The 19,938-nt window shown below is 35.7% G+C and overlaps 1 protein-coding gene across 9 annotated transcripts in view; it reads left to right on the top strand.

Moving 5' to 3' along the window:
* Positions 1 to 19,938, top strand: part of PDS5B (PDS5 cohesin associated factor B) — a 173,471-nt gene that overhangs the window by 46,463 nt on the left and 107,070 nt on the right. For all 9 annotated transcript variants that reach the window (XR_014071060.1, XM_081549214.1, XM_081549212.1 and 6 more), the window contains exons 2-6: positions 11,728 to 11,854; positions 14,366 to 14,569; positions 16,668 to 16,754; positions 16,857 to 16,954; positions 17,590 to 17,716. Coding sequence is in view for 8 of the 9 variants with exons in the window: in XM_081549214.1 (XP_081405340.1) it covers positions 11,747 to 11,854; positions 14,366 to 14,569; positions 16,668 to 16,754; positions 16,857 to 16,954; positions 17,590 to 17,716 (624 nt within the window). In the remaining variant the exon portion in view is untranslated. The remainder of the gene's footprint in view (positions 1 to 11,727; positions 11,855 to 14,365; positions 14,570 to 16,667; positions 16,755 to 16,856; positions 16,955 to 17,589; positions 17,717 to 19,938) is intronic.

Here is a 19,938-nt window from a genome sequence, read left to right as displayed (position 1 = left end):
CTGTTAATCTGGGAGACGGATTGAAAAAGACATTGCTGTGATTTATGTTAGAGAAATAACATAAATCTGGAGTGGGTAGCCTATCCCTTTTCCAGCGGATCTTCCCGACCCAGGAATCGAACCAGGGTCTCCTGCATTGCAGGCAGATTCTTTACGAACTGAGCTATCGGGAGCCCATGTTAGACAGTGTTCTGCCTATGTTTTCCTTTAGGAGTTTTACAGTGTCCGGTCTCACATTTAGGTCTTTAATCCATTTTGAGCTTATTTTTATGTACAGTGTTAAGAAATTATGTACTTTCATTTTTTATTAATCTGTGGCTGTCCAGTTTTCCCAGCACCATTTGTTGAAGAGACTGTCTTTAGAACATTGTGTGGTCTTGCCTCCTTTATCATAGATTAATTGACCATAATAGGTGTGTGGGCTTATCCTGTTCCATCGATTTATATTTTTATTTTTGGAAACACACATATCTTACAACAGATGCCCGGACTTGTCTTTTCTCACACTCAGCATGTCTTTGTGCTTCTGCTCATTTCTCAGTGCTTCCTCTGCCCTGAGTCCTCACTTAGCCACCTTGTTGTCTACCACAGCTTAAATTCCAACTGCCTGTGTTGTGTGACTGACCGTTTTCTCTGCTGTCTCTGATAGAATGGATTGGTCCTTCATTTGCCTTTCCTTTAAAACATTGATTTCGTGTACAAGTTAATGATTTTTAGTCACTGCCCTCCAAACATCACTCATGTCCCTTTGTAGTCACTTATTTCTCACCCCTAGCCAACTACTCTTAACCACATCTAATCCCTTGAATCTCTTTGTCCCTTCCACTGTATAATTGTAAGGGATTTGATTTAGGTCATACCTGAATGGTTCAGTGGTTTTCCCTACTTTCTTCAACTTAAGTCTGAATTTGGCAATAAGGAGTTTATGATCTGAACCACAGTCAGCTCCCGGTCTTGTTTTTGCTGACTATATAGAGCTTCTCCATCTTCGGCTGCAAATAATCTAATCAATCTGATTTCGGTATTGACCATCTGGTGATGTCCATGTGTAGAGTCATCTCTTGTGTTGTTGGAAGAGGGTGTTGGCTATGACCAGTGCGTTCTTTCGGCAAAACTCTATAAGCGTTTGCGCTGCTTCATTTTGTACTCCAGGGCCAAACTTGCCTGTTATTCCAGGTATCTCTTGGCTTCCTACCTTTGCATTCCAGTTCCCTATAATGAAAAGGACATCTTTTTTTGATGTTAGTTCTAGAAGGTCTTGTAGGTCATCACAGAACCGTTCAACTTTAGCTTCTTCGGCATTAGTGGTTGAGGCATAGTCTTGGATCACTGTGATATTGAATAGTTTGCCTTGGAAATGAACAGAGATCATGCTGTTGTTTTTGAGATTGCATCCAAGTACTGCATTTCAGACTCTTGTTGACTATGATGGTCACTCCATTTCTTCTAAGGCATTCTTGCCCACAGTAGTAGATATGATAGTCATCTGAATTAAATTCGCCCATTCTGGTCCATTTTAGTTCACTGATTCCTAAAATGTCAGTGTTCACTCTTGCCATCTCCTGTTTGACCACTTCCAATTTACCTTGATTCATGGACCTAACATTCCAGGCTCCTATGCAATATTGTTCTTTACAGCATCATACTTTACTTCCACCGCCAGTCACATCCACAACTGGGTATTGTTTTCACTTTGGCTCCGTCTCTTCATTCTTTCTGGAGTTATTTCTCCACTCCTCTCTAGTAGCATATTGGGCACCTTCCAGCCTGGGGAGTTCATCTTTCAGTGTCCTGTCTTTTTGCTTTTCATACTGTTCATGGGGTTCTCAAGGCAAGAATACTGAGTTTGCCATTCTCTTCTCCAGTGGACCACATTTTGTCAGAATGTTTGGAGGTTCGTGACATTGTGCAGGAGACAGTGATCAAGACCATCCCCAAGAAAAAGAAATGCAAAAAGGCAAAATGGTTGTCTGAGGAGGCCTTACAAATCAGCTGAGAAAAGAAGAGAAGCCAAAGGCAAAGGAGAAAAGGCAAGATATATCTATCTGAATGCAGAGTTCCAGAGAATAGCAAGGAGAGATAAGAAAGCCTTCCTCAGTGATCAATGCAAATAAATAGAGGAAAACAATAGAATGGAAAAGACACAGATAGAAATCTCTTCAAGAAAATCAGAAATACGAAGGGAACATTTCATGTAAAGATGGGCACAATAAAGATCAGAAATGATATGGACCCAACAGAAGCAGAAGATATTAAGAAGAGGTGGCAAGAATACACAGAAAAACTATACAAAAAAGATCTTAATGACCCAGATACTTATGGTGATGTGATCCCTCACCTAGAGCCAGACATCCTGGAATGCAAAGTCAAGTGGACCACTAGTAGTGGTGCTTTAAGTCAGGCTTCAACAATATGTGAACCGAGAACTTCCAGATATTCAAGCTGAATTTAGAAAAGGCAGGGGAACCAGAGATCAAATAGCCAACATCCACTGGATCATAGAAAAAGCAAGAATTCCAGAAAAACATCTGCTTTATTGACTACACCAAAGCCTTTGACTGTGTGGATCACTACAAACTGGAAAATTCTGAAAGAGATGGGAATACCAGACCACCTTACCTACCTCCTGAGAAATCTGTATGCAGGTCAGGAAGCAACAGTTAGAACTGGACATGAAACAACAGACTGGTTCCAAATTGGGAAAGGAGTACATCAAGGCTGTATATTGTCATGCTGTTTATTTAACTTATATGCAGAGTACATCGTGTGAAATGCCGGGCTGGATGAAGCACAAGCTGGAATCAAGATTGCCGGAGAAAAATCAATAACCTCAGACATACAGATGACACCACCCTTATGGCAGAAAGCGAAGAAGGACTAAAGAGCCTCTTGATGAAAGTGAAAGAGTAGAGTGGAAAAGTTGGCTTAAAACTCAACATTCAGAAAACTAAGATCATGGCATCCGGTCCCATTACTACAAGGAAAATAGATGGGGAAACAATGCATACAGTGAGAGACTTTATTTTCTTGGGCTCCAAAATCACTGCAGATGGTGACTGCAGCCATGAAATTAAAAGACACTTGCTCCTTAGAGGAAAAGCTATGGCCAACCTAGACAGCTTATTAGAAAGCAGAATCATTACTTTGCCGACAAAGGTCCGTCTAGTCAAAGCTATGGTTTTTCCAGTAGTCATGTATGGATGTGAGAGTTGGACTATAAAGAAAGCTGAGCGCTGAAGAATTGATGCTCTTGAACTGTAGTCATGAGTATTAGGGGATTCAGTGTGCTCCAAAGATTGGAAATTAATTAGGTTAAGGGAATAAGCATTGAAAATCACGTATAGATTATTCCCAATTTAGTTGCTGAATAACTTCAGCATGGTTGATCTCTGAGCCTCAGTTTCCTCACTTTTAAAATGGGCGTAATATATAATTCATCTTATTATTAATAGTATTTGGAAGAAAGAATATTTGTTGAGCTCTTTTTACCCTTCATGTTAGCATTAGATATGCAACAGTGAACAACAAAGGATACTTGTTCTGTTACAGTTTATACTTTTGAAGGGTAAACAGACATTAGAGGATAAATATTTACCGTTATGGTTAATTTTTTGAGGGAAACGTGCAAGGGTGCTGTGAGAGCATGTAGTAAAGATTTACCTGAGCTTGGGCAAATTTGGTAAAATGTCCGCGAGGAATTGGCTTAGGAGACTTGGAAAATCAGTGCTAGCCAGGCATGAAGGCAAAGAATGACAGAGAAGAGGAAGCAGAAAGAAGAGCAGACACTTAGAAGGATCTTGGTTTGATACCTTTATGGCAAAGAAGTATGACTGGACTGTAGTGATAAAGTAATCAGATTATTATATGTTGAACTTCTTTTTAAGTCAGTGGGAACCTATTTAAGGCAATAGATGGGAAGAGATTGGCATATTAAGATCATATGGCTGCTGTATGAAGGATGAATTGGAGGTGACTAAGATTAGGTTATAGTGAAGTAATGGACAAATGAAGCTGAATTCCATTTATGTTTTTTACATGGCATTTACAGGACTTGATAGTTGCTTTTAAGTGTTGAAAGAGAATAGTCAAAGGTTATGCCCAGTTTTCTGGGAGCAACACTGGATGTACTAGGACACCCTATACATAGAGAAGATTGAGGAGTGCTTTATGGAGGGGGAAGAAATTGGCTTGTTGTTTGGTTTTGAGTTTATTTAGATTCAAGATCCCTTTGAGACTAGGGCTTTCCTCATGGCTCAGTTGGTAAAAAATCTGCCTGCAATACAGGAGACCCAGGTTCTCTTCCCAGGGTGGGGAACAGAATACTTTCGAGAATACCTAAATAGAAATGTTAGGTTGGCAGTGGTATATGTGGATTGGAGTTCAGAAGAGAGCTCTTGGTGGGGTATTTTGGAGTAGCTTTAAGAAAGCTTGGGGCAGAAGCCTTGGGAGAAAAACATGTAGACCAAGAAGTGAATAGAGGAAATAGAATTAAGCCTTGGTGAATTTAGAAGAAAAGGAAACAAAGCAGACAGTTACTAGTAATAGGAGAAAAATCAGGAAAGGGTAAAATGTAGCAGAAATCAAAGGAAAAGAGTGTTTCAGAAAGGAGTCTGCTCTCCACTGTGTGTCATACTGCTCAGATCAATAAAATTAGGATTGGAAAAGTGTTTGCTTTGGCAACGTGGAAGGCGGTGATGACTTTTAGTTAGCTATTACTGCATAACAAATCACCCCAAAACTTAATGGCTTTAAACACCCAACATTTCTCACAGTTCTCCAGGTTGGCAGCTTGAGTTTGGCATAACTGGGTAGTTCTGCTGATCTGAGTTAGCCTTAGCTGATTGACCTGGGCTTGCTCATACATCTACAAGTGTGTGTCTGTGATCACCCGATGGTTTGTCTGGGACTGGCTTCCTTCATGATGGTCATGCCTGGTATGACTGAGATCTCTCTCTGTGTATGTCTCAGTTTACAGTGGGATAACTTCTGTGTGTTTGCTCTTCTTAGCAGGAGTTTCAAGAATGCAAGTCAATAAATTCCAAAACACAAGCACTTTTTAAGCTTGCCAGTGTCCCAGTGACCAAAGTCATAAGACTGTCTCAAATTCAGGTGCTGGAAAAACACTCTTGATGAGAGGAGCCACAAAATCACATTGCAAGGCTGTAGATAGAGGGAAAAGAAAAACCTGTTTTTGTTTTTTAAGTCCGCCTCAGTGATTATGGCAAAAGCAGTGTCTGGTGATGGAGAGTGCAGGAAGCAGGACTGGGTTAGTTTGATAAGCAGATGGGAACTGAGGAAGTGCAGGTTACTTTTTGGAAAGCTTGGCTATGAAGGTGGTTTGAGAGAGAAGACAGTAGCTAGAGGCATGTAGAAAGTAAATAGGCATGTTGTACTTTCTTTCCCTTCCTGGCCGGATTTCTTTCTGCACAAGAACAGAGTGCTTACACTGAACACTGAGGGAAAGGATCTAGTAGACACAGAGGATACAGATGCTGGGCAAGAGAAGGTAACAGATGAAGTGAAAGTCTCTGAGAAACCTGTAGAGGATGAGGTTCTGTGCACTTGTGAAGGGATTCGTTTTTGACGTGAAGAGGGTTATGTACTTTCTAGTTAACAGAAAGGAAGGAGGGACTTGGTACATGTGTAGTATTGGGTTGGCCAATAGTTCATTCTGGTTTTCTGTAAGATTGTATGGGAAAACCCGAACAAAATTTTTGGCCAGTCACGACAGATTTAGTAATGGGAGACTGGGAAAGTTTCTGTGTGACAGAGCTTCTGTTTTCTCAGTGAAGTAGAGGCTGTCTGCTGAGAGGGGGGGTTATAATAAGAATGTGTGCTTGAGGTTTGATGTGAACAGAGAAACTACATAATCTTATCCCCTCAATGAATGGGACATTGAGCTGACCACTGACTAGGAAATTTTGTTGTTGTTTAGTCACTTAGTCGTGTCCAACTCTTTTGTGACCTCATGGACTGTAATACCGATCATTTAATAAATGAGAGATATTATCATTATTAACATAAAATACTACTTTAAAGGAATGTGTCAGAACACTTTGTGTTATTAGTTAGAAAGTGGTGCTAGTTGAGATGTTCTCAGGCCTTTAATTCTACTTCCATGATGGTCCTTGAAAAGAATGTAGGCAAGAGAGTAACCGTGTGTTTAATCATTTATAAATAAACATTACCAAAAATATGAACAAAATGGGTCTGCTTTCTAAAATGACTTCCTGAAGCATTTAATATTACTTTATATTACCAAAACATAGAGGAATAACTATTAAATATACTTAATTTGAATTAATAAAGATGATACAGTCTGACTGGTTGGGTTAGTGGTAACATTTATATGGAAAAAAAAACTTTTTGCTTTAGTAGTTGGAAAATATGTAAATGTAGCCTTAAGGTTATATACTTAAAGGAGAATAACGTAATTTATTTTCTCTCTTTTCTTTTAGAACACACTCTTATTATTTTTTCAGTTATCTCTGGCCAAGAATAAACCCTTCTCTCTGACTATGTACTGGAAGGGTTGTATTGGTATTTATGGAGGGCACCATCTGCTGGTTATAAGAGGTACCGGTTATAGGAAGCTTACCTTTTACAGTTGTCAGACTTCACAAATCTTGTTTTCTTTCCAACTCTACCTTAAACCTGGAGTAAAGTCCCAGAAGGAAAAGAAGCTTTTAATAAACATGGGCAAGTAGAGATTCTAGTAGTGACTTGATTTGATTTCTGTGACTCTGATAAACTTGTTGCCACATACTGGGTGTTTAAGAAAAATTATTATGAAAAAGACAGATACCTGTCTTTATTTCTTCCCAGATCGATTTACCAATGACTGTTGCTATTGCTCTCAGCCTTGTGGTTTAATCCAGTGAATGCTGTGTTCTTTTTTTCCATTCATTGAAAGGACCTTAATATTTTTACTGCAGTCTTTATCGCATCTTGTGAACGTTTATTTACATCTAGGGTAGAATGATGATTTCGGTGATTATTTTTTTCTTTCTGGGATTGTTAGTATGATTTTTTAAATTACCAATATGTTTCTTTTAATTAATGACCATTTTCTTTGAACTTACTCAGTGGTTGTATAAACTCTTTAGTATCAGAATAGTTTGCGTCTCATTGTTCATTCTGTATACAAAACTGTAGGTATTTATAACAACGTGTATATAATGATATTTGAAATTAATATATACATATATGTGTGTGGTGTTTAAGTCCCTTAGTTGTGTCCAACTCTTTGCAACCCAATAGACTGTAGCCTGCCAGGCTCCTCTGTCCATTGGATTTTTCAGGCAAGAATACTGGAGTGGGTTGCCATGCCCTTCTCCAGGGGATCTTCCCAGCCCAGAGATGGAACCTGCATCTCCTGCATTGGCAGGCAGATTCTTTACTACTGAGCCACTTGGGAAGCCCATATACATATGTACTATATAATACATTTATATACAGTGCATAAATGGACTCTGACACAGGTCTGTTTTTGTATAAATAATTTAAGTTACTACTTTCTCATTTTCAGTTCACTCGCTCTATCATAATGTATACTATTGAAATTCAACACAAAGTGAAAGTGAAGTCACTCAGTTGTGTCCGACTCTTTGCGACCCCATGGACTGAGCCTACCAGGCTCCTCCGTCCATGGGATTTTCCGGGCAAGAATACTGGAGTGGGTTGCCATTTCCTTCTCCAAGAGATCTTCCCCACCCAGGGATCAAACCTGGGTCTCCCGCATTGTAAACAGATGCTTTACCATCTGAGCCACCAGGGAAGTCAACACAAAATGAATGTCAAATAATTTCTTTGACACTATCTCAGAGGAGCAGCTGTGTGTCAATGTATCTTTTCCCTTTGACTTCCCGTAACAGTTGAAGAGCCTGTTTCTTTACTGTAACCTTCCTTTCTTCTTCTGCATTGCTCTCCTTCTCTCTCTTTCTCCTTTACACCTTTTTTCTTTTACATTATTATTTGGTGTTCGTTTCTGTTGTTGTTTAGAAGTACATAAAGAGATCAGTTTACCAAGTCCAAGGGCCTGGGGTTATCTTGCAAGAGTGATGTGTATTTCCAAAGTAACTAACACTATATACCATCTCTCCATCTTCAAACATTTTTTTTTCTAGTTAAAAAAAAAGGCAATATTTTTCTCTCTTTTTGACCCTCTTCTGTTTTCTTTCCTGATCCCTCCTCCGCCCCACATCAATACAGATATTTCTTAGACTTTAATCTCCATGTCTCAGCTCACCCTACACATTTTCTTTATTGATTCTGTAAGCCCCCAAAGCATAAGCTATATGTGGTGCTAAAATATTTTCTTTCATTGGCTTTTCTCTAGAACTTCAGGTTAACATCTCTCGTTGCCCTGTATTCCAAACTTAATTTTTCCAAAGACTTGACTTCTCACCGGTTTTCCCCTCTCTCTGTTACGATGAGGGCAACTATTTTATGTGTTCTGCTTACCATTGTATCCTTAGTGCCAAGAGAACTGCTGTCACACCAAGGAAGTTCTCAGTAGATATTTAAATGGTTGACTTTCTAGGAACAAAGGCTTTGAATCTTGTAATCATCTTCTACTTCTCTCAAGTAAGCATTCATAGTCTTTGCATCAGTTTTCTTATTTTTAGTCATTTCCTGCAGTCTGTTCCTTATTAGTTCTTATTGGAATTTTGTAGCAGTTTCCTGTTTTTACTATATTTGATTTCTCCTCTGCCTAGTCTGTACTTCCTATTGGAGCCACCATCTCTTAAAATAGTTCTGGTCATTGATTCAGCAAGTATTTCTTGAGCACCTACTTTATTCTAAGGATGCCTAAAATGATATATACTATCCTTGTTCTAAAGGACATCAACCCTGAATATTGATTGGAAGGACTGATGCTGAAGCCCCAATATTTTGGCCACCTGATGCAAAGAGCTGACTCATTGGAAAAGATCCTGATGCTGGGAAAGATTGTAGGGCAGGAGGTGAAGGGGATGACAGAGGATGAGATGGTTGGATGGCATCACTGACTCAGTGGACATGAGTTTGAGCAAACTCCTGGAGATAGTGAAGGACAGGGAAGCCTGGCGTGCTGCAGTTCACAGGGTCTCAAGGAGTCAGATATGACTCAGTGACTGAACAACAAATCCTTGTTTTAAGGAGCTTATAGTCAAGTAGGGGAAACAGACAAATAAATTTATTAAATGTGATGTGATTAAATGCTAATTATGATATGTTCACAGTTTTCCAAGCTGTAGGGGGAAGAGCCAAGCTCTGCCTAAGGAGGTTGGGAGAAGTTTAAATGTAATCTTGAGAATTCAAGGTACATAGAGTTTGCTTATAGAGAGGGGCCAGTAAATTTATCTTTACTTTGAGGAAACAGCCCATGTGTATACTCACAGAAGTATTTCAAACCTCTGCTCACAAAACCATTGCTTATGAAGCTGAAGTGCAAACTGAGAGACCTGCTTCTTTGTTGCTCTACCTTTCCTTCTTCGCTCCCTTTTACTTCCTTCCACTTTTTCCTTAGTCATGGTTTTAGACCAGTAACAAATTCTGAACTTTGTTCTCTGGGATTTATTCAGATTCTTTTCTCTGTCCTTTTGTTCTGTATATTGTTAACACTTCACCCCCATCTACTTTCGACTTCTTTCAATCTTATATTTTTGCAGGCTCGTTGTTTGTTATTTCTGTTGCTAACTCTAGGATTTATTGTGATTTAATCATTTAGGGGGAATGTCTATTTCCCTTGTCAATTTTGAGACCCATCTTAACTCATGTGGCCCTATAGCCTCTCTAGAATGTCATGCAAATACTAGGTTCTTGATAAAGTTTTGACTGTGTAGATGGAACCATATCTACATTATTTAGCTGTAGTCTGTAGTCTGTGGTCACAATCATGTGTCTGTTGTTAAGGAAGATGAACAGCTTGTCTCTGTTGAGACAAGGTAGAGAGACTTTCTTATATTCCAGGTTCTATGGAAAACTGGGAATCCTATCATATTTATATTTACTGTCCTGTAGAATGGTTTATCCTAGGCATTCACTGAATATCTTCTTTGGTTGAAGGAACACAGACAGCTGTAGGTTTGATTCTTGGCTTTTTCTAACCCGAGGTTGTGAAGTTGTTTTCCTACATTATATTCTAAAAACTTTTCCAATTGCCTCAATATTTAGTTCATTAATCGACCTGAAATTCCTTTTGTGTATGGTGTGAGATACGGATACAGTGTCATTTTTTTCCATATAGATATGAAAGTCTCAAAACGTAAAAAATTTAAACAACTTTATTGAGATGTAATTTATATATCATAAAATTAATAAGATTGGCCTGTTTCAAGTGTATAGTTGAGTAATTTTTAATAAATATCCTGAGATGTGCAACTCACCATAGTCCAATTTTAGAACATTTTTATCAGTCCAATAAGATCCGTCATGCCAATTTATAATTAATCTGTCACTGAATCCTTTATAAGTTTTCATCTTGAGTTCTCAGCAGCATCTCTATTACAGTGTTAAACAAGTGATGATAGGAGGTATGTTTTTGTAGGTCCTGAAAATAGATAAAACATTTTCAGAAGAGCATCAATAAGCATGATTTATGCTGTAGGGTATAGCATCTTACCTTTCTCAGATTCAGAAATCTTTCATATAATTTTTATTTTGTTGAACTTTTTTCCTTATTTTCTTTTTTAGTTGTGAATTGATGTTGAATTTTCTTCAAACATTGTCTCCTAATTTTTTGAGATTATCACATGATTTTTCTGTTTTATTCTGTTAATATGGTGAATTCAACCTTGCATTTCTGGGATTAAACCCAGTTTTTTTTTTTCTGCAGCTACATTTGGTTTCTAAGTATTTTTTTTTCTAGTATTTTATTTAAAAACTTTGCAAACAGAAAAGACCTGTCGTTGGTTCTTTTCCCTTTCTCTTACTTTTCTCATTGGGTGTTAGTATGATGGTTATGCTAGTTAGCTGGATAAAATCGTTAGGTTGGTGAAAGAGAAACTGTGGTTTTGGACTATGAATTTTAAATCACACAACTAGGCTCAAACACATCTTTATTAATCAAAATAGGAACCATTACAGTCAACACATTTTTGCTAATGAGCAATAAGTTCATTTATTCCTGTAGCATAAAAATCCGTGCTTTGAAATTCAGCGAACTCTTGGAAGGGATTCTCTTTTGGGGGTTAGGGTAGTATTCTACATTAATGTCAGGAAGGGTCTCTTGTTTGATGTTCTGTCTTGACAGGAGTCTGTCCTTTTCCCGTAAGATCACTGAAACTGAACTCTAGATTTGTCAGGGTTGGCAGATGGGCTCAGGGTGTAAGAGATATAATGTTCCATTTACTTCTCTGGATTCCTGGATTCTCTTAGATTTCAGCCCAAGTAATTTGTAATACTATAAAAAAAATGCTGTGTATTTTATATATATATATATAATTTTGTAGTATATATTGTAAATATTACATATAATATTTTATATATGTAGGTAAGTATATAATTAAATAAAATCATATTTTTTTGTAGTTGGAGGATTAGTTCAAATAACCTAGCTTGTCACTAATGGAAATGAAAGTAAAAATAAAATTTTAAAAGTTGGAGAAATGTTCAACAAAATGATTTTCATTAATTAAATGAATTACTATAAATTAGGAACTAGTTATAATTTTTTTCATGTTTATTATGAATATTGTTAATGCTTTTTTTTTTGGTTTGCATCTAATAGTTTTCTTGTTTTAGGGGTAAAAATATTTCCATCATGGCTCATTCAAAGACAAGGACCAATGATGGAAAAATTACCTATCCTCCTGGTGTCAAAGAGATCTCAGATAAAATATCTAAAGAAGAGATGGTGAGACGGTTAAAGGTGAGTAGAATTAGGTTATGTCCTTTGGGCATCCGTTTAGGATAAGCAGAGTTGGGGAGAGCACCTGTGGAAATCATATAGGGCTGTACCTTGGTAAGGCAGCTTGGTAAAGCACATCAGAGCAGAAAATATTTCTTGGCCAAAACTAGTTAGCAGTAATTAGGAGCTAAGAAAGTGGAATAGGTAAAGAATTGTAGAGTTTCCTTAGCTATTGTTAATTGGAGCGTAGTTGGAAAGGTGAAGCTTAGGATTGTTAGGGCCTCCTCTCCTGCTCCTGCTGAGTCGCTGCAGTCGTGTCCGACTCTGTGCGACCCCATAGACGGCAGCCCACCAGGCTCTACTTGGGTATAAAAGACAAATCCCCAATATGCTTCTACTCCTTAGTATCTGTCAAAAGTTGTCTCCTCTCTCCAATGTCTCATTTATTTTATAAAAACAACCATTTTAATTTGATTTGTAATTCTTATTAAAAATTAAAAGATTTAATTCTTTCTACTGAGTACTAAGACTACATTTTACTTTCTTGTATTTTGAAATTAAGTTAAAGAGCTTTACTTTTAGCTCTCGGTTTCTGATGTGCAGCAGTGAGTCAAAATGGATGGCGAACTTCCATTCATGAGGCAGTCACTGTATGGTTAAACTCTTCATATTTGCTTGAATAATATTTCATCTTTGACCATCAGTGATGGTCTTCATGATTAAAATGGTTAGAAGAGCAGAGTGGCCAAGGAGATTATTAAGCTGATTAGTTCAGATGTTCTTTATTTTTAAGCATTTTTTTCCCCTTCAGTGTTGTATCCACCTAGACATGTTGCCTGTTATTAATATTTACCTATATTTCCAGTGTAGAAAGTTTGCCATAATTAATCACTGAAGGCCCAGGAGCCTTAAAGTACTACTTTATTGCTGCATGATTATTTTTATTAGAAGAAAAAAAAAACCCTTGTACTATTATAAATTTCACATAAAATCTTAGTATTATAGCCTATGCATACAATACTGGAATGACAGATATAAGGTGTTTATTATTCAAAGCAAAAGGCATCTTTGAGCAGATTAAGTTTACCAATATGTGGATCTTTTATCTATTTGGGAATTTGTGTATGTTTTATTAGAAATGGTTAAGCTGCAAACTGTATACGGTATTTTTCATTTCTGAATATCTAGATTTTCTTGACCTATTAAATTTTTAGAGAAAAAGTACATTTATTTCCTCAGATTTGTTTATATTTCAGCAATGATATCATCCTTATTGTCTGCTAAGAAATGAATGTTAAACAGAGATAGATTCCACTTATAAGCTATTAGTATTTAGTGTTTTTTATGGATGTTATTTTCTCAGACATCTTTTTTAATTTAAAGACTCATATATGAAGTATTCATGAGTTTGTAACACCATTTGAGTTGTACACAGTATTGAGGCATTCCTGTTCTCTAACTCTTGATTATTTTGGTGGAATGATTGCCACAGTGTTCACATACAGTGCTTGTAGTATCCTTTCATTGTTTTGTACACATTTATGCCCAGCAATAATCTGCTTAGTTTTCTTTTTTTTTCTAATTTACACTTCCCTCTGTTAAGGTTTATAAAATCTTGTTAATATATAAGATGTCATTGTTTATGTAATTCCTAGAGTTCCCTGTAATATTTTATTTTATACTTTCTCTCTCGCTCTTGTGAAGAGATTCCAAGGAAAGAACGAGTTCCTTGCATGTGGCTCTCCCTTCCTCCCCCCATGATACACCTAAGTCCATCAAAGCATATATCTTAAAAGTAATAAAATTAAGAGGTTAGGAGAGTAGCCCTGGACATTGTACCCTTAAACTAATGTAGTGCCAGACTGGAAGGATTAGTGTTTGCCTGGTTCTGGATTCTGGTGTATTAGAACTGAGGGTCCGCCCTGTGAGGAACGCTCTTAGCCACAGCTGCTGTGAGAATTCAGTATGACATTGGGCAGTTCATTACTGAGAAGTCTTCACTCTGCAGCTGGGTGGAGATCCATGTTGCCATGTGTCTCAAGGACCCAGTCCAGTCCTACATGTTGATTGGTATTTGTAGCACCACCTAGTGGATGCCAGGTGGTCACCTTTACATTGTCCCTGACAAGTTCGGCAATTTTGTTAAGTCTCATGTGAGGTAGAAATAGTGCAGGCTGAGACTTCACTGTGACTGCTAATATTGAAATTAGAGAAAGCTCTTCACAGAATTCAAACTATATAATTTTTCATGATTGTTGTTTCTGTCCCACTTCTTTTATGTAAAGGTTTGCTTTCTTCTGCTCACTCCATACATGTTATTGAGTCTTACTAATGAACTGTGCACCTCATGGTCTCTTTTACTGTAGCACAAGAAGTACTTCATTGGATGCTACAGATAGATACTTTTAGAAGAAACATGAAAAGTGTATTTATTGAAAGTTAACCTTTGTAATCAGTATGGTTTTTATTTTCAGATGAATATATTTTTACATGGAGGATGTCATTATTTGATTTCATTTTATTTTTATATAGATGGTTGTGAAAACTTTCATGGATATGGACCAGGACTCTGAAGAAGAAAAGGAGCTTTATTTAAACCTAGCTTTACATCTTGCTTCAGATTTTTTCCTCAAGCATCCTGATAAAGATGTTCGCTTACTGGTAGCCTGCTGCCTTGCTGATATTTTCAGGATTTATGCTCCTGAAGCTCCTTATACATCCCCTGATAAATTAAAGGCAAGTACTGATTCAAAGAACTGCCGAGACTGACCGATACTTTATCTTTCTAACTGAAACGGGTATTAAAGTATTTAGATTATTTCTTTGGAGTCTTTGACATTAGCTGCAGCAGTCTTTTGCTAAACTACTTTTTTTTCTTTATTTTCTGTAGAATCCCCCCCCCCCCCACTTAGTACTTAATTTTATAAAACAAGTTCTGATCTTCAGAATAAGAAGTTGATTAGTAAAGTGTATTGTATACTTCTTTTTTGGCCATTCCATGCGGCTTGTGGGATCTTAGTCTCCTGACCAGGGATTGAACCTTGGCCATGGTAGTGAAAGTGCCAAATCTTAACCACTGGATTGCCAGGGAATTTCCTATACTTTTTAAGTTGTGTCATAATTAGTGCTATCACTTGGGGTGCACTTCCTTTTCCTTTTTAAAAATTCATGTTGAAGACCATGTTCATTATTAAAAAGACAGTATCTAGTATAAATGTGAATTTGTAAGAATCCTAATTCATATAATGGAAGATGTGATGTGCATTGTTCTGAAGAAAATACAATGGGCAAAATTTTAATGAAAGATAGAAAACATACCTAGTACTTGATTATGGCAGTTTTAAGTAAAGGCATGTCAATGAGATAGATTTTTAAAAGATGGAAAAAGAAAGAGAATAACCTGGTTAATCCAGTGGATAAAAAGGATGAAAATAAGTATAGCTGTGCAAAAAAATATTGAGTCAGGCATGTTAGAAGAACATTAGAAAAACCAGCAATAATAAAGATAACTGTGGAAACTGTGGGTTAGAAAATGAGTCCATGGGAAGATTACTGAGGATGAATTTTAAAAAAGACACTTTAGATGTATTTTATTTAACAAATATTTATGTTAGTTACCTGTCAGGAGCTGGGTTTACCTTGGTGAAAAACAGCCCAGACTTGGTTCTATATTCAGGGACTTGCATCTTAAAAACTGAAATGAGAAACCTGCTCATTTGATCAAGTCAGCCAGGATTCCAATAAGGAATGCCCAAACTGCTGTGGGGGTGTTTGTCTTATATATCTCACAATGGGGGAAATAAGGAACAATATTTATCATTTAAAAGTAAACTGAATTATAAGATTTGAGAATGCTCGGAGACTTAACGTAGATACTATGAGCTGGTCTGTGGAGTTGTGTACCCAGATGAATTGTGAACCTCTAATTTGAGGTACTTAATTGATTTAAGGAGTAGTTGTAGTTAGTAACCATTTTTGAAGAATGTACTTTCGATAGTATTTTTCTTGAAAAGCTACTCAGTAATCTGCATATTCTGTTTTTTCCCTTTTAAATAAGGTTTATCATTTTACTTATAAGGGAATTTTTTTTCTCTCTCTTTTTTTGATTGATTAGCATGCCTCCTTTATAGAATTAGCTTTTATAATTTTAGCCTTTTCCAAACTTTCCAAAGACATCATCTCCATACAAATTTGACTCAAAGTGATAATGAACCTATTTTACCCAGGTATAAAGGGATGTGTAATAAAAAGTCACAAGCAAGAGATGGAGATAGATTGATAAATTGTAGAGAAAAACAAGTTTTAATAATTATAATGACTGGGTAGGAAGCCTGACAAGTTAACTTCTAAGGGTCTTTTTAAAATTTCTAAGTTTCTGCAGTCTACTTTCTTTCCACTTGGTGATTTTGTTTTGCAATTTTAAGTTTCCTAAACTGTGTTCTTTCTGTACAATTACCATATATGATGCCATTCCACAAACCTGATCAAATCAGCTTTCAGTCATTGCAACGTGTTTGTTCTAATAACAGTATAAGTTTTAGTTTACTCGGTTTTCAGGTCTATTGTTTTTAACATACTGGAAGATGTTTTTCTTTCTCTACTCTAAGATCATGGTAAATGATTTACTGTCTTCCTTTAAAGGGGGGTAAGATATTTGGTGTTTTCGTGATAATGCACATTTAAAAAATTCCAGACAAATGCAAGCTTTTTTTTCCTTTTTTTAAACTGATTCTTTACATTTTTATCATGATAGATACATATGAGTGCTGAATTATCTTTAGGAATTTAGTGGATGTTTTCATAATCTAAACAATGCTTTGTCCTTTTTTTAAAGGATATATTTATGTTTATAACAAGGCAGTTGAAGGGACTAGAAGATACAAAGAGCCCACAATTCAATAGATATTTTTATTTACTTGAGGTAAGCAGTATGTTATATTTTGAGATGACATTTTAAAATGGTTTCTGTACATGTATACTTTTATTAATTAAAATTTTACCCTTTTCACCTCTTAATTTTTAGAACATTGCTTGGGTCAAGTCATATAACATATGCTTTGAGTTGGAAGACAGTAATGAAATTTTTACCCAATTATACAGAACGTTATTTTCAGTTATAAAGTAAGTTTACTAAGATTATAATCTTTTTTAAATATAAAGAATTTTTAGCTTATACATGAATCTGCATAAACTGTGTTTTTTATGATGAATATCGGAAGGCTAAGATTTGTAACTTAAGAATTCATTAACATGATTTTTATAGATACGTTTCGAAAATGAATATAGCTAATTTTGTAGAGAATAATACAAGAGTGGCATTTGTTAATCTAGCTGATATAAAAATATTTTTATTATATTATTTTTCTTTTGTTTAAATCACATATTACTGACCCCTTAATTCCCATGAATCATTTAGTTCTTTGTGTATTCCTTATAATCATCTATTAGAATTAACTTCAGCAAAGCATTTTGATCTGAATTTAAGGCCAAACTAAAGTTACATTTGATTTAATTACTTTTGATTGTGAGACTGATAAAAATTACCAAACGTAATCTTGGAAATGTAGTTTAAAAAATATTTTGGATGCTACTGTAAGATTTTGGCAAGAAGAAAGCTTTAAATGAATATATAGAATTGTATTTAATTAATACCTTAATATCATTGTAAAATAAAGTGTCATGTGGCATGTTATGATTAAATCCTATAAATTTCAGGTATGCTTAAATTTAAATGAAATATCAATTTTGAATTTCAGCAATGGCCACAATCAGAAAGTTCATATGCATATGGTGGATCTCATGAGTTCTATTATTTGTGAAGGTGATACAGTATCTCAAGAGCTTTTGGATACAGTTTTGGTAAATCTGGTACCTGCTCATAAGGTAAGTAGCAAAATATACTTGAATATATATCTAAAAATCTGTCAACAGTAGGGTCTAGAATTTACTTATGTTTAAAATGCAGTTTATACTGCTTTAATCTTAGTTTTGTAGAATTTTATTGATTAATGTTAATGAACATTAATTGTGTTTAGTAAAACACGAAACACGTAGTAGTCATTAATTAAACGTTAAGAAGAGATAACAGGTTTAGTACACGTGATAAAATACCTGTAAAAACTCAGTTTTGTATAGGGTTATGTTTCAAAGAATATATTAATAGCTACTTAGAAATGGGTTCAATCCCTGGGTTGAGAAGATCCCTGGAGAAGGAAGTGGAAACTCACTCCAGTATTCTTGCCCAGAAATTTACAGAGGAGTCTGGTGGGCTACGATCCATGGAGTCGCAAAGAGTTGGACATCACTGAGCGACTAACACTTTCATTTTCTTTTCTTTGATTCTCTTATGTATGTTGGGAGATACATAACCAATTAGGGCCTTGGGTAAAAGACAGTGATAGTATAGATTGAAAGGAGGGGTGAAATTAAAAGAGAAGTCTTTACTAATTTGGAAAAAAGGAAATGTTGATGACACTAGTATTTCTTGCTTGAGTAATATTAATCAAGTTGTGTGTGTATATGTGTTTGTGTGTTTTGTTCTTTGAAAATGACTAATACTCTAGTAAGCAGTTGGAAATATGGTTCTGTGATTCACCAGTATAAAGGTCTCTGCAAATTTAAGACCTTTCTGGCAAAATATAATTTAAATTTATAGCTATACAGCTTTCTCAAAAATATTGCCAGTGAAAAATGACCTCATAATCCAAAATTTCCAAACTTTTAAAATAGTCCCTCAATACTGAAAAATCAGGCACTAACTAAAAATTCAGATAATATATTCATGAGCTAAAAATGATAAATACCTTTAACAGAATTAAATATAACAGTTTTATGTCTTAATGCCTATGAGTGTAAGAGTTAAAAAACATGGTAGCTAGGCATACAAAAGGAGAAGGTATAAGGTTGGGGGAAGAAAAGTGTAAATTAAAAATGGTCATTGAGATCAAAATCTTTATTGGATTGTAACAGACATTTAGAGAACTAGGATATAGATCTGAGGAAATTATGCAAATATAGTGAGATAAAGAAAACAAAAGATTCTAACATGTGAAAGAGAGAATGGAAAGGTCCAGTATATCTAAAAGTGAATCAGAACACCAAATAAGAATGGAAAGAGAAACGATATGCAAGTATATATTTGCTTAAAATTTTCTAGAATTGGTGAGAAGCATAAATTTATGAGTGAGGTAACAAAAGTGTCATGAACAGAGTATAAACAAAACCCAGTGCAGACACATCCTGGAGAAATTGTAGAATGCTGAAATAGAAATAATATATTCATACACAGCATCCAGAGGGGAAAAGCATAGCCCTTACAAAGAGTAAACCTTAAAGTGATGTCTGAATTCTTAGTAGCAAAGACAGATGCCAGAAGATAATGGACCTATATTTCACAAAGTGCTAAGATAAAATAACTGTACACAGACACAGTTGCTATCCAGTTTGAGTGAACTTAAGACATTAAATATACAACTTGTCAATATACCCTTCCTGAAAGAACTACTACTCTTCAAATACTTTAGAATAATGGAAATTGAAACTTGAAAGAAGTGAAATGTAAGTAGTAGTGGTGAACAACAAAATGCTCTAAGTAAGAACTGATATAAAGCAAAAACAGTAGTGGTAAAAATTGTACTTGTTAATTAAAAGGATATTAACAAAATGGTCCCAAACCACTGGATAAAAATAATATGTAAGATTGAATGACTTAATGGAGTCAGTGAGTGATATGATCCTGGTGATGATCAGGAGGATAGAGCTGTAAAAAATTTACTTTGAACTTTAAATGAAGTACTTTTGTTAAAATTTTAAGTGTTACAATGCAGGGAAGAATTAAAATAAATGTAAACGGACCAAATTTACTATTTCAGGTTGTCAGATTATATTAAAAATAACCCACCTGGTCATTGTTAATAAGAGATAACAACAAAAATAATTTCACCAAAGGTGACACTAAAAGGATGGGAAAAGTATTTGCCAAGCACATACTAACTGAAGGAAAATTGAAGTAGCTTGTATTGATTTTAGGTAGTATAGTCTTGACTGGGTAGAGAAGAGATTTATACAGTGATAAATTATAGTGCTAAAATGATATCTAACTTGCA

The sequence above is a fragment of the Giraffa tippelskirchi genome, chromosome 12 (genome assembly GCF_054371585.1).
Source record: "Giraffa tippelskirchi isolate mGirTip1 chromosome 12, T2T-mGirTip1v1.2.pri, whole genome shotgun sequence".
NCBI classification, from domain to species: Eukaryota; Metazoa; Chordata; class Mammalia; order Artiodactyla; family Giraffidae; genus Giraffa; species Giraffa tippelskirchi.
Note: the sequence above shows the minus strand (reverse complement) of the source record. Positions and strands in the feature narration are given on the sequence as shown.